The 14880-nt window shown below is 52.8% G+C and overlaps 1 protein-coding gene across 5 annotated transcripts in view; it reads left to right on the top strand.

Annotated features, from left to right (window-relative positions):
- The window catches only part of ZNF385A (zinc finger protein 385A), a 28174-nt gene continuing 13294 nt past the window's right edge, over nucleotides 1–14880 (top strand). Inside the window, exons 1-2 of one of the 5 annotated variants that reach the window (XM_056797994.1) lie at nucleotides 1–93; nucleotides 8045–8181. In XM_056797994.1, the coding sequence (XP_056653972.1) occupies nucleotides 84–93; nucleotides 8045–8181 (147 nt within the window). In that variant the 5' untranslated portion in view covers nucleotides 1–83. Of the gene's footprint in view, nucleotides 94–5737; nucleotides 5827–8044; nucleotides 8182–14212; nucleotides 14366–14880 lie in introns of those variants that run through there. The other 4 variants (XM_056797995.1, XM_056797998.1, XM_056797997.1 and 1 more) reach the window with 4 other exon arrangements.

A 14880-nucleotide genomic window follows, 5' to 3' on the forward strand; every position in this document is an offset into this window, starting at 1 on the left:
GGCTCCTCCTCTCCCCCCCCAACCCCGCCAGATCGGCCCCCGGGACGGAGCCGCGCGGAGCCCCGAACGCCTGGGTCCCCAACATGATCCTCGGTGAGTGGCCTCCGTAGCTCCAATCTCCGGACCCCTGGGGTCCCCTCTGGCTCTCCGATCCCCCCCCATCCTGGGCTTCGCGGTGACAGCGGGCTCCTGTCAGAGCCTGGCCCCCCTCCCCCCACATCTGGCTCCACATCTGTGCCCCCTGGTCCCCCCCAGAGCCCCCTTTTCCCTTACGGTTCACTACTCGAGGAGATGGGGGTAGGGGCGAACCGGGCTCCCGTAATGAGCGTGCTGCATATTCATGAGACTCATGAATATTCTAGGAAGGCTGGCTGGGATTGGGGAGGGGGTTGTTTGGGGGCTGGAGCGCAGGGGGGGGGGGCGCTGTGGTACTGCCCCGCCACCAGCACCACCTCTCCCCTCTCCCACCCACATCCACACTGGCCTGAGCCAGAGTGGAGAAGGGCAAAGGAAGAAGGAAGAGGCTGGGAGCAGGGGTAAATCAAGGAAGATGGGGGGGGGGGAGGGGGGCAGAGTGGGGAAGAGGAACCAGGCCTGGGATCCAAGGGGAAATCGAGTCTGGGAGCACTAGCACGGGGCAGAGAAGAGGCGGAGGGATTGGGGGGGCCGGAATGGAGCGAATGGGACTGGGGCCTGGCTGCTGGAGGAGGGAAGGGGCAGGAGCGCCCCAGGGCTTCGGGGTTTTGTGGGCTTGGGCTGGAGGGAATGGGAGGAGGGCTGGGAACTGCCCATCCCAAAGGCCTGGGCGGCTCAGAGCCTGCTCTGCTCCTGTCTCTGCAACCGTCCTGCTCTTACAGGCTGGAACCTGCCCCACTCACTCCCAGTTCCACGGGCTGGGAACCTGTGCCCCCACCCTACCCCACCCCCTGGGCCTCCCCTTCCTCCGACTGGGGAGCCGGCTGGGAGGGGGAGTGGGCAGAAGGAAGGGGGAGGTGATTCTGTCTGGCCTCTGAGAGCCCCATCCCAGGTGACCTACATCGAGAGGAGCCCTGGGGGATGGGGGTGGGGTGGGAGCCTGGCTCAGTCTTGGTCCTTCTCTTTTATCTCCTTCTGACTTTGTTTCACTCTGTTGCCTGACGTTCCGGAAGGCCCAGCTCTGACCTCTGATCTCGCCCTGGCCGGGTCTAGGGAGGCGTCCCCCCAGCCCAGTGGCCACCTGTAACTCTCCCTGCTGCGGCCACCTACCTTCTAGGCCCAAGGGCTGCCCTCCTGGCTAGGAGCGAGCTGGCTTCTCTCTCCCTCTCCTCCTCTAGCCCAGGCTTTTTCTCTTTCCCTCCATTCCTCGAGTTCTTCTTCGGCCTGGGCTCCCCCTCTCACCTTACTCCCTCCTGATCCACCTCTCCTTTCCCATCTCCACCTGGGTCTCCTCACTCCCTTCCCTCTCCTTTCCTCCTCGGTGGGTTCCATCCCCAGAGGAAGGAGGGACTGTGCCAGTCAGCAGTCCTCCAATTCCCCAAACCTAGACCGGAGGCTCAGCATTCCTCAGGCCTGTGTGACCCCACACACCCTTGGGGGGCCCAGCGACCCAGGGACAGCAGATGATTATTTTCCCTGGCGCCCGGGAGAGCCCAGGGAAAGTGGGCTCAAGATGGCACAAACCTTGGGTCAGCAATTGGGCTCCAAGTTCCTTCAGAGCTCCCTTCCCTCACATTTCCCAGGAAGACACCACAATATACCCCTTACTCCGTGCCAAATATAACAGCGGGAGGGAAAGGCTGGGGTGGGGTAAGGCTGCCACACCTGCCAGGAAGAAAAGGATGCAGTCAGAGACAGAGAGACAGAAGGGGAGGGGGGAGAGAGGGAGGGACAGTGACCAAGGGAGAGGGGAAAAGAAACAGAAGGTGAGAGAGGGAGGTAGGGAGGGAGAGAGAGAGAGAAGGAGGGAGGAAGGGAGAGGGAGGGAGGGAGGGAGAGGGGAAAAGAAACAGAAGGTGAGAGAGAGAAGGAGGGAAGGAGAAGGGGAGAGAGAGGGAGGGAGGGATGGGGGAGAGAGGGAGAGAGAGAGAAGGAGGGAGGGAGGGAGGGAGAGGGGAAAAGAAACAGAAGGTGAGAGAGAGAAGGAGGGAAGGAGAGGGGGAGAGAGAGGGAGGGAGAGAGGGAGAAACACCCCAAAGCCTAAGCTTTAGGCTCCATCCTCTAAACTCTCCATTCTGGGCCTTTGATGTTCCTCTGAGGCATCTAGGGAGCCTAGGTCTGGGATCAGGTCTAACTAACCTACAAATTGAGATCTTTGACAACCTTGAATTCTGACCTCCCTCCTTGATCTTCAGCTCTAAGAAGCTGACAGAGGGGTCCTGAGGCCTCTCAGCCAGCCTGATTCCCCCAGAGGACCCAGAAGACTACCTGTCCCCTCCCCCATCCCCATCTCCCTACCCCCAGGGTGCACAGTGGAGAGGGGGAAGGGGAACTGTTATTACAGATGATGGTTTAAATAGTTGCCCATAATCATCCCCCTGTCCCTTTCATCTTTGACTTCAAAGCATTTTCTAGCTCTTAATCTGCCTCCTTCCAGGAAAAGGGAAACTGAGGAAAAGGAGAACTAGAACTGGGACTCAGACAAAGAAACAATGTTTGGAGAATTACCACTACACCCCCCCCCAATTTGGCAGGAATAAGAAATCTTGGGGGAAGAGAGGGGGGGTAGAAAATGAGTTCAAATCTCCTAGGAGTCCAAGCTAGACCTGGGCCCACACTCACCTCAGCTCTTGCCAAGCTTCCTAGAAGGTGGCTCCCCCCTCCAGGATCTCTCCTCTTACATCTCCAGGGCTCCTAGGGCCCTCCCATCTAACTCCCTCCCTTCACCTTTTAAAGTCCCTTCCTTCCAGGCCCAATTCAGGTATTTCCTCCATGAAATCTTTCTTGAAGTGATTCTGACTCTTCCTCCTCCTCCCCTCCACCAAAGCGATTTCCTCCTCCTCAAACCCCTTTAACACCTTGCATTTGTCACATTTTCCCTTAGTCCTGGTTATTTGTGTTCCTGGCTTTCCCCCACTGAGTGTCAGCTCCTTGGCGCCAATCTTTTTTTGTAAATCCCTGGGGGCCTGGCAGAGAGACTGTACGAGTATATGTTATATGCTGAACTCGGTACATTTGTTGAACTGGCTCAGCCTTCCTCACCTTTGACCGCAACCTGGACCTACCTCTGAGGTCACCCTATCTCTGTCCTCTGCTTCTCCTGCTTTGGGGCTCCACCCCAGCCCTCTGGTGAAAGCCTCCGGTCCTCCCTCTGATCCTTATCTCCTCTTGAACCCCATTCTAGCCTGAGCCTGAACCTGACTCCCAAGGCTCACTCTCCTTTTGGTGCCTTTCCTTTGGCCCGCTCCTCCCCAGGGAGATTTTGGACCGACCCACTGGAGTGAATAGGCCTGCCCCAGGCCTGGAGTATGAGGCTGGGGGGGGGGGGGGGATAGGGGAGAAGATGGGAAGGACAGGGCTTTGGTAAGTCGAGCTGGGAATTCCTGGGCTCCGAGCTGAGAGGGCTTAAGAGTGGGATTCAACAAGAACAAACAGGTCCCTGAGGAGCAGACTCAGATGAAGAAGGACAAATATGTCTTGAAGTGAGAAGGGGAGATGAAGCTAAATGAAAATGGCGGGGAAGGTGGGGATGAAGACTGCCATCTAAAAACTCTGGAGATTCTGTTTTTAAAAGCACTCGTGCAGTTGTGTGCAACTCTCTGTGACTCTTTGGGGGTTTCTTGGCAAAGATGCTGAAGCGAGTGATTTGCCATTTCTTTCCCTAGCTCATTTTACAGATGAGGAAACTGAGGCAAAGGGGACTTGCTCAGGGAGTCTTCGGACTCACCTAGCACTTGGAGATCCTTCCAAGGGACAAGGGCAGGGCTCTCTCTGCCCAAGGGCAATTCCTCTAATGAGCGTCTCTAGCTAGTTGCCCCAGCCTAGATCTAGTCCCTCCCTTTGGCTTCCTAGCCTCTACTTCATCTTGCTCTTTGGCTTTCTAAAGACCCAACCTTCCTCTCCACCCCATTGATCTTTTCCCTTCGGGACACTGGGATTCCCACTCCAACTCACCTAATCCAATGCAATCCAACAAACCCGATTTCACCTCGTAGCAGGTGGGAGACCTTCCCGGACTCAATCCGGATTTGCTCCAGTCTCTTATCGGACCCACTCCCAAACCAAACCTGGGGTCCCCGGTCAGAAGCCATGGAGTGGGAGAAAGAAGGTTCCTGAAGTAAGAAGACTTGGGTTCCAAATCCCAGCGTTGCCACCATGACCTGGGTGACCTTGGCCATGTTGGCTTTCAGGGCCTTAGTTTCCCCATCTGTAACCAGACTAGCTCTAAGGCCACTTCCAACTTTCTTAGCCTAAAGGGAAGTGTCTTTGAGGACAGAGCTCCCGTCCCCCTGCCCCCCTGACTAGGGAAGCTCCCATTCTAGATCAGGCCAACTTAACAAAGCGCTTTCCTCAACATCCCTGGGAAGAGGGAGCGCAGCCATTATTATTATGGAGAAACTAGGACTCACCGAGGTTAAATGACAATTATTAGATAATCCCACAGCTTGTGGCAGCCCAGATCTCATGACTTCCGCTCCAAATGCTCCTTCTGCAAAGCCTCTGTCTCCACTCAGCCCCCAGCTGGGACCCCGTCCCACACAAACAGCAGGGCAGGCAGCGAGGGGAAATGCTGGACAGGGACCGTTGGCGCTCCCCTCCTTGGGAAAGCCCTGGGCACTCAACCAGCTGGAAAACGTGCCTTTACCTTCTCCCCAAGACTGGCTGGAGAGCTGGGGACTGGTGTGGATGTGGGCAAACATTTGCAGCTCTTCCCCTCCCCCCCCCCATAGAAGGAGAAACTCAGAGATCTTCATTCGAGACCTGGAAGTCAGGGCAATGGGCATGGTGGCCAAGGGGCAGCTTCCAGTTTCCGTGTGTGTTACGAGAGGGCAGAGGAGAAGTGATAGCTCCTAGCCATCTGGGGTGGGCAGGGGGTGGGGTGGAGGGTGCTAGGGGCTCTGGGAGAGCTCAGGTTTCTAGCACCATTCCCTGCTGCCACTCTGGGCTAAGGAGGAGGGGGAGGGCAGGAGAGGAAGTGGCCAGTGCCCCCACATCCCCCTGTCCTATCTTAACCTCTGCCATTTTCTCTCTCAGTCTTCCTCTGGAGCCATTTCTCTGGTCTTTGCCAGTCTCTTTCCCTCTATCCATTCCCATCCCATTCTTTTAGGAAATGATTTATTATAAACATTTTCCAACAACACTTTGAGTTCCAAATTGTCTCCCTTGGCCCAAAAGGCCCTGGCACTGCCATCCCTTTCTTTCCTTCCCCCCTTTCAGAGCTGGGGCATAGAACCCCAGGATTTGGAGCACCAGCTGAGAATCTAGAGCTCCTACCCCAAGCATCCACTTTCAGCCCCACAAACCTGACCCCCGGCCCCAGGAGCCCCCTGTGCCCCCTTGGCCTCCCAGATGAAACACTAGGTCTCAGACATCCTGCCACAGTCCTGGCTCCAAATGGAGGAGATCCCGAGGACTAGAGGGCCAAACTCCCCCTACCCTGAGCTGTGCCTGAGTCCGCCCCCACCCCCTCCCTCTCCTCTGCTTCCCCTAATCCCTGCTCCCCCGCCCTCCCCTCTGCCCCACTTTTCTTGGATCCTGATTGGCTGATTCCCTTGGCCAGGCTTGGGGGGGTGGGGGGATAGGAGAGGGAGGGTGTCAGGGGCAGGACCCAGGAAAAGGGAATTTGTCGGCCTTGGAGCCCTAGGGGGGCTGGGGCCAGTGCCCCAGGGCGATGGGCACGAGCTCTATCAGGTATGAAAAAAAGGAGAAGCCTGGAAGAGGAATTTAAAAAGGACCCGGGCCACCCTGTCCTCTTTGGGAAAAGAGAAGGGACAGGAGCCAGGCCCTCCATCTCCTGATTCTACATTTGTTCCTGGGGAAAAAAGCAGGTGGGGTGGTTAGTGACCGGGGAAAGGCGCTAGAGCTGGCCCATGGCTGATGGAGACTCTGAGGGGCGGCCAGCCGGGGTGGTACCCCTTTCTTTGGATAGGCTGGGTGGCTGGGAGGGCTGGGATTTTCATTTCCTCCTTTGGTTCAGACTTAGGCATTCCCCATTCTGATGGCCCTGGATATGCTTCCTCCTTCAAAAGAGAAGCAGGAGATGCCTGGGGGAGAGAGAACTCGAATGGGATGGGGGGGGGGGGGGAAGAAGAAGGGTTTCCATGTGGGCTGAGGTCTCAGGTGTTGTTTACAGCCCTTCTCGAGCCCCAGCTTCCCGATTTTAAATAATTTTAGAGCAATGGCAATGTTTAGTTAAGCCTGGAAGTAGGGAAGGGAGCAAACTTTTATTAAGTGCTTACTGTGTGCTAGGCACTGCGCTAAGTGCTTTCTTTACAATATTATCTTGTCTGGACCTCACAACAACCTGGGAGGTAGGTGCTATTATTATCCTAAGTTTATAGTTGAGGAAACTGAGGTAGATAAAGGTTACCTGACTTGCCCAGGGTCCCACAGCTAGGAAATGTCTAAGACTGAATTTGAAATTGACTCCAGGTCCAGGTATCTATTCACTGAGCCACCCAGTCATCACTAAAGTGCTCTTCCATGGTACTTGAGGCATTCGACAACCACAATCTGAGCCAGCTTTCTCCCTAGTGTGTTTTCTTACCCAAGACTCAGAGAGGAAGGCCATTTCTGCCTTCTGCCTCGTCAGGTCACGTCTTATTTCTGAAGTGGGAAGGACCATAAGATCATAGAATATTGAGCTGGAAGGACCCTTAAAGGTCACTGTATCCAACCCCTGGATTTTATGAATGAGGGAACATGGCTTCCCACAAATGAAATGAATGGCCTGAGATCAAAGTCCGATTCCAAATCCAGTGACCTTTCTCATCACACATGAAATGTTGCTTTCAGTTCCAGGATGTTCTTTAAAAGGATATTTCTTGGCTATGTGACCCTGGCTAAGTCACTTGACCCCTATTGCCTAGTCCTTACCACTCTTCTGCTTTGGAACCAATATACAGTATTAACTCTAAGACAGGAGGTAAGGGCTTTAAAAAAAAAAAGGATATATTGTTAAGTTGGAGACTAAGGAGCTCAACGTCAGGCCACAAGAAGGCCGTTAGTGAAAGGAAGTAGATCAGTTGTGCCTAGGTCCAGAAGGCCAAATGTGGAGGAAGAGTAGAAGGGGCATGGAATCCAACTTGAGCTGGATGGAAGGAGAAGCTATGCCCACTGAGAACACCCCCACCCCAACACACACGCACACACACTTCCTGTCCCCATACATCTCATCCCTCTTCTCTTTGGGGAGAGGAAAGGGTCACTTGGGCTGGACAGGTGCCCCCCTGCCCCAGGGCTCCAAGCCTGACAAATTTCCTTTTCCTGGGTCCTGTCCCTGACACTCTCCCTCTCTCATCCTCCCATCTCACCCCCTCCAAGCCTGGTCAAGAGAATCAGCCAATCAGGATCCTGGAAAAGTGGGGCAGAGGGGAGGGGCTGCTTTGGGATGCAGTGAGTTTCTCATGATGGGAGGTCCTTGAGTAGAGGCTGGAATGACCACTTGTCAGGATGTTGTAACTAGGATTCATGATGTGAGTGGGGGTTGAACTAGATGACCTTGGAGGTTCCTTCCATGGCTTCTCTTCCTTTGGGGTTCTAAGGGCTTTGGGATCCTCAGGGAGGAGGAAAAGGGCCAGATTCCTGGAGACAGAGCTAGGGATAAGGGACGGCTGGGTCCTGGGCTTCCTTCTGGGTCTGAAAAGTGTCGTGAAATCTTGGAGGATGGGAGAGTCCCGGAGAAGGGAGAAGTGAAACCAGCCCTGGGGGAAAGAGTTGCACCCTCCCTGTTTCTGTCCCCATATATAGCACCCTTTTAGCTGAAGCCCCATGAAGTGTATTCGGAGGGGTAGGGGGGTGGGGGGTGAACAGCACAGACATGGTGGCTGCAGTTGGGGAGGACACAGTCCTCAACTACTACCCCTTAACCTCCCCCCTCCCCCTATAACCTACCTTCTCCCTGCTACAGGAAGCCTGAGTCGGGCGGGGCCCCTCCCTCTGCTTCACCCGCCCCCCATCATGCAGCCCCCCCTCGACCTCAAGCAGATCTTGCCCTTTCCAATGGAGCCGGCCCCTACCCTGAGCCTCTTCAGCAACTTTGGCACGGTAAGGATGGCCCGACCCCCTCCCCAGTCTCTGCTCCCCAAACCCTCCCCCTTTTTCTTTCTTCAAATGTCTCTTCTGACCTCCCATCCCTTCTCATCCGAGTCTAAGCCCTGCTTCTCCCCATCAGGTCTCATCCAAACTCTCCTTTTCGCCCCAGCCTAGTTCTCTCCCCCCCCCCATCCCCACATTTCCACTCAGTGCTACATTTAGCAAGGCCCTACTCAAGAAGGATACAAAAAAACAGTGAGAGTATCTACATCCCTTCCAAAGGAGATTACAATCTAGCAAGGAGCTGGGACACCCCCACTCCCTCCCTCCATCCCACCTGCTCTTCTAAGCCCATCTCTACTCCATCGCCTTTCTCTATGAGGAAAACTTGTCATTCCCTTTTCTCCAGCACCGTAAGATATACAGAATGCTTTCCTCAGAACTCTGAGGGGTAGCTATCACGGTCACCACTAAACAGATGGGAAAAGTGAGACTTAGGAAGGGGAAATCATTTGCCCATGATCACAGAGCTGGAGGACTTGGGGGTTTGAATTCAGTTCTCTGGATTTTAAATTGAGCACAATTACTACTCCTCGGTGCTTCTGGGGACTGAAGAATGGGAAGGCAAGGGAACAAACATTTCTTTTACACAGCTTACATTGTGCCAGGCTCTGTGCTAGGTGCCTTTTCTTCTTTTTTTAACCAATATTATCTCATTTGATCCTTTTGATTTGAGGGAGTTTCTAATCTAGTTAAGGAGATATGGTTAGTTTATATGAATTCTCCCCCTTCAACCCATGGTATGTAATTAGGTGCAACATTTGTGATACAGACTATAAGTTCTGAAAGTGTTCAGAGGAGAGGGAAATCAGTGAAGGCATGAGCAATCAGAGAAGACTTCCTAGAGGAGGAAGGCTGTCAAGCAAAGGCTGGATGACATTCTTATTTGGTACCATCTGGGCTAGATAGCCTCTGAGAACCCTCCCAACACTGAGGTTCTTCTATCTTAGAATCAATACTAAAGTATCAGTTCCAAGGCAGAACAGTGGTAATTTTGGTTAAGTGACTTGCCCAGGGTCATAGTGTCTGAGGCCAGATTTGGACTCTAGTCTGCAGGCCTGTCTCTCTATCCACTGAGCCACCTAGCAGCCCCTCCAGCACTGAAGTCCTTTAAAAGCTTATGTTGGTGCCAACCACATTATAGGGAAAAATAGTTCCACAGAATGAATAATCATTCGTTTTTGTATACTTTTACATTTAATCTTCATTATTAATATTTTCTCCAGTACTCTCTTCACTCAGGATAATAAAGACCAAAAAATCAACCCCTAACTTATAGCATTTGCCAATAGGAACAATCATTTAAAGGTGAGGTTTTGCAGTTTTGCACTGGGGGCCTGATTGTAGGGTGAGCTTTAACTAGCTTAAAACCACACTAAGACTTTGGGGAGACACCATCCAGTCTTAGCTCATGTGATTCTCTGGGTCTTCACTTCCTGCTCTGTAAAACAAGAGAGCTGGACTAGCTGATCCGTAAGGCCCCTTCCAGTTCCTAAACCCCAAGAATTTATAGGGCTGCAAGGTCCAACATGGCTGCAGTGGCCTGAAATGCTCACCCACAGAGCGGCCAGTGTGGTAAACTAGTAATAGCTAACCCAACATACCTTGTAGCACTTGAAGTTGAAATCTTTCCTGTTAGAATATGCTCTACAGTGGGTAGGTAGTCCCACAGTGTAAGGGGGCAGAGACCTGGGTTCAAATTCCCAACATTTACCAGCTATGTGACCAAGGAGAACTTGTGTCACGTCTCTGTCCGAGATCTTTTTCTCATCTGCAAAATGAGGTTGGAATTGCTTGTTGTGAGGAAAGCACTTTGTAACCCTTAAAGGGTGTAGAGTTTGGGGCTGAATTATTAGCTGTGTGGCCAAGGGCAGTACTCAGGGACTAGATATATATACATACTCTCTCCCTATAAATGCATACAGACAAAAATAATACGTATTTATTTCAGGGAAACATAGGTAACAATCCCTAGACCTCCGGCACTTACTGTATGACCCTAGACAAGTCACTTAACCTTGATATGCCTTAGGCAACTCCCAAAGTCTTATTATTGATTTTTTTATGGCGGAATACAAACATGAATTTACTGCACCAGATGAGGTTCTAGTTTTAAAAAATTCTGAATGTAAACAAGAAAAACATTTCTATCAACACAAGAGAACATAAAAAGAAGATTCTATACGAAACCATGAAGAGCCATTTCATATTGCTTGTCTTTTAAAAAGCACATACTAAATTCTACACATGATCGTCAAAACTACCTCGCCAAGGTCTTATTACTGAGATCGGCATTTGTGAATTTCTGGAAGGAGTTCCTGTGCCTCAAGTCCTCTCCATGGGTGAAGCCACAGACTCTCGGTGCACTTGTATACCAAAACTGGCGAGGAGTTTGTTTCTGTATTTATCTTTGTAAAAGGTTCAGGCCCTGATTCAGACAACTCACCAGCTGTGGGACCCTAGGCAAGTAATTTCATCTGTCTGCCTCACTTTCCCAGCAATAAAATGGGGCTGAGGATAGTGTCTCCCTCCCAGAGTTGTTGCCGGGAAGATCAAATGAGATAATATTTGTGAAGTGCTGAGGCGCTTAATAAACACTCACCGAATCCTCGAGGGTGCTGCAATGTGTTCTTTCCTCTTTGAATCGCCAGCCCCTAGCACACTGCCCTGCACAGACGGAGCTGGGACGTCTTAAGAGTTAGTGTGGAGGTGATGGAGAGGCAGGTGTCCCAGATGACTGAATACTGGTCTCCAGCTTGAAACAATGGAGGTGACAGTAACAGAAGTAGGAGCTGGGAAGTAGATTTTGTTGGGAGGAGTGGGAGGGAGAATGACGTTCATAGTTTCAGGTCTACTGAGTTTAGGACATTGGAAGGACATAGAGGGGCAGCTAGGTGGCTCAGTTGGCTAGAGAGCCAAGCCTGGAGACAGGAGGTCCTAGGTTCAAATGTAACCTCAGAACCTTCTAGTTATGTGTCCCTGGGCAGGTCACTTCACCACCACCACCACCACCACCCACCTTGCCTAGTCCTTAATGTTCTTCTGCCTTGGAACTGGTATTAATTCTAAGAAAGAAGGTAAGGGTTTAAAAAAAAAAAGGAGGTAGCTAGATGACTCAGTGAATTAAGTCCTAGAGATGAGAAAAATCTGACTTTAGATACTTTCTAGCTATGTGACCCTGGGCAGGTCACTTAACCCCCATTGCCTAGCCCTAACCTCTCTTCTGCCTTGGAACCAATATGCAGTACTGATTCTAAGACAGAAGGTAAGGGTTTAAAAGAGGGGGGGGGGGGGCACAGAACTAAAAAGGCCACAGGAGAGATCATTAGAAGTTCAGGACTGAGGACAGTGCTCCAGAGGTAGTGTGTGATGTCTTCCATCAGAAGCCAGAAGATCATGAGACCTTTAGCATCATTTAGGTCAAACCCCTCATCTTCCAGATTAAGAAACAGGCTCTAAAGATGCTAAGTAGTTTGTCCAAGATGAAAACAGAGCCAAGATTTCTTTTTTTAAAAAGCACAATTCTTATTCGAGTATTTGGTTTTTAAATCCCTTCCATTCCCAAACATATCCCTCCCTCTACCATCCCATCCCCAGAGAGCTAAGCCATCTCGTAGCCCAAGGAATAAAAAATGAAATAAAAAGGGAATGGAGAGCAGCTCAGCCAAACTGACTGCATCATCAAGGCTGCAAAGATCTGCAGTATCCCATACCTGTAGTCCCCACCTGTGCAAAGAAAGGAGCCTAGATTTAAATCCAGGGCCTCTGGCCATAGACCCTCTGCTTTTCCCACTCTACTGTAAGTCAGGAGAGCTAGCTACATACACCATCCTGGGTTCAGTCTCAAAGAGTCAAAATAAGAGATTTGGAGCCAAGAGACACCGAAGTTTGAATCTAGGTCCTGAAACTCACTAGTTCTATGACTGGGCAAGTCAGTTACCATCTCTGAGTCTCAGTTTTGCAACTGTAAAATGGGAATAAGGATATATGTACTGCCTTCTCTGTGAGGCTATTATAAAGAAACTATTATATAAAGCAGTGATGTCACAACACTCCCATGGGCCTGAACCAGCTTCAAATGTAATTGGGAAATATTTAACAAAAGAAATATACAACAAAACATAGATAATACATTTTATAACTAAGTCAATATGGGGATCAGTGGCTTCTGTTTCTATGAGTTTGAACACCACTGGTGTAACCTATCCAACCTATGGAAATATGAATTGTTCATTGATTTAAACTGCATAGAGGTAATAGTTAATGCCTGGCTTCCTAGCTATGTGACCAGGGCAAATCATTTTACCCCAATTGCCTTTAAAAAAAAGAAAAAACAGTTACTGCCTGGAGCGTAGAGATTCAGCCTTCCAGAAGAGGCCATTTATAAGAGAGGGAAACAGGAAAAGAGCCAGCTAAGAGGAAATAGAGGAGAGGGAAAGGTGGGTCCAGAAAGACAAGGGAGGAGAGGGTTTCAGAAAGAAGGGACTGTTGGCTGTAGCAGATGCCCCAGAGAGGTGGGGGAGGACGGAGAGTGGAAGGAGGAACAATGGCTTTAATAACAGGGCTTCTCCTTACTCTTTACCCTCAGCCTCCACTCAGATTCTAGTCAGCTCTGGATGCAATAGTATGGTGTTGGAGCTAGAAGGCACCTTCGCCTGCCTGATCATTTTACAGATCAGGAAACAAAGAGGAAGTAATTTGCCAGGTCATTGACACATAACGAGGTCACACAGTTAATTATTTCTGAAACACCTACTATGTGCCAGAGGCAGCTTAGTGTAGTGAATTGGGAACAGGCTTGGAAACCAGAAAGACCTGGGTTCAAATCCTTCTTCCCACTCATTATGGTCATGGAGATCACCTTGGACAAGAACACTTAACCTCTAAGTTCTAAGACTACAAACTCTGCAGACAGAGAAGAGCTTGACCTACACTGGTAAAAGAAGTTTCCTGCCTGGGACATCTCTGTCCCACCCAAAAAGGAAGCAGCCCTTGCCTGCCCCTAAAGAGCTTAGGCTCCCAGGTGAAGAAGAGTTGAAGGCTGGCTTTCCTGAGCCCCAATCCAGTTCGGCTGCCACCTCAAAAGCAGTGAGAGACCCTGGCGGGGGTAGGGGCAGTGGTGTTCATGTTCACTCCCATCTCTAATGGAATGAGGAGACAGAATACCCATGGAAGGAGCCTCTTTAAAGGGGCCTCCGCCATTTGAAGCCCATAAAGTTGGATCACTGCTCTCCACACCAGGCCTCTGTTGGTATCTCTCTGGTGTCCCGCTCCCAGCCGGCCCCTTGCCTGCCTCCGTACCCCCACCCACCCAACGCTAGCCTTGCCTTTCCTCTGCCTCTGCTTGAGCCTGGATGAAATGAGCTCCCAAAGCCCAGGTTGGGGAGGCTCTCCGAAGGGTGTAGGGGGTGGAGTGGGGCGGGCAGTGTGCTTTGGGGGATGGGAAGAGGTCTCAGCTGATCTGAGGTTACCCTTCGTAGGACCTCTGCGGGTCCCCCCTTCCCCTGCCACACGTGGCCACCAGAGGGCAGCGCCTGCACAGATGCTGAAGCGTGGTTGGGGCCTGTGGGGTATTGGAAGAGCTTCTGCGGCGTGGGTCCCCCAGTTCTGCCCCCTAGGGGGTGGCTCGGGAAGAGGTAGGGGCCGGGGACCAGGATACCTGGTTTCTGTTCCCATCTTCCTCACCTACAGGTGAAGGACGGTGCGCTCCTCTCTGTGCCTCAGTTTCCTCCAGGCTAACAGGAAGAGCCAAGGGACCCCCAATGGGAGGTGGGGACCGCGGCCCAGTCCCAGAGGGGAGTCAGAGTGAGACGGGCTGTGTAAGGGATTGAGGACGCCAGCGATCCGAAGGGCAGGGGTGTCCCCACAGGCCTAGATGGAAGCGGAGAGCCCCTAGCCCCCGGCTGCCGCGGGTTGGGTTCCCGCCCCCGGTCCGGGCCCGCCCTCAGCCCCTCCTCCGGGGCGGGGCCCAGTTCCCGGCCGGGCCCGCCTCCCTCCACCCGGGCCGGCCCGGCCGCACAGCCCCGAGCCGCACGGGCAGCGAGCGCCGCGTCCCTGCCCCGGCCCGGCCCGGCCCCCCTCCGCCCGGGTCCTCCCACCCCGGGCCATGGAGTCGCGGCCCCCGGGGGCCCGCAGGGTAAGCGACCCCGGCCCCCCGCCCCTCTCCGCCCCTCTCGGCTCCCGCCGCTGCCGCAGCCCCCGCCTGCCCCTCCCCTGCGAGCCGCCTCTCCCATCTCAGCCACTGAAACCCCGGCTGCCCCCCGGGTCCCCCTGCCCTCCCTCGGATCCCCCGCCCCGATTGCCCCCTGGGCCCGGCCCAGATCGCCCAGCGGGTCCCCCCCCCATCGCTCTCCTAGCACTCCAGCCTGCTTTTGGGGCTGCTCTCCCCTTCTGCAGATTCCCATGCCTCCAGAGCCCACTGCATCCTCCTTTCCTCCATGCCAGCTTCTCACCCGGAGCCTGCCCTCTTTGTGCCCTCTACATCTCCCAGGATTCCTTCCTAGCCCAAGTCTCCCACCTGCTTCTCTCAGACGAGCCCCTCACCCATCCTCCTGCTCCGGGCTCTCCAATCTGGATGTCCTTCTAGCCTAGGCCCCCAATCTCTGGCCTTCTCTCTTCCCTTTCCATCTCTCGTCCTTCTTGATTTGTTTG

Source organism: Monodelphis domestica, chromosome 5 (genome assembly GCF_027887165.1).
Source record: "Monodelphis domestica isolate mMonDom1 chromosome 5, mMonDom1.pri, whole genome shotgun sequence".
In the NCBI taxonomy this organism is placed as follows: Eukaryota; Metazoa; Chordata; class Mammalia; order Didelphimorphia; family Didelphidae; genus Monodelphis; species Monodelphis domestica.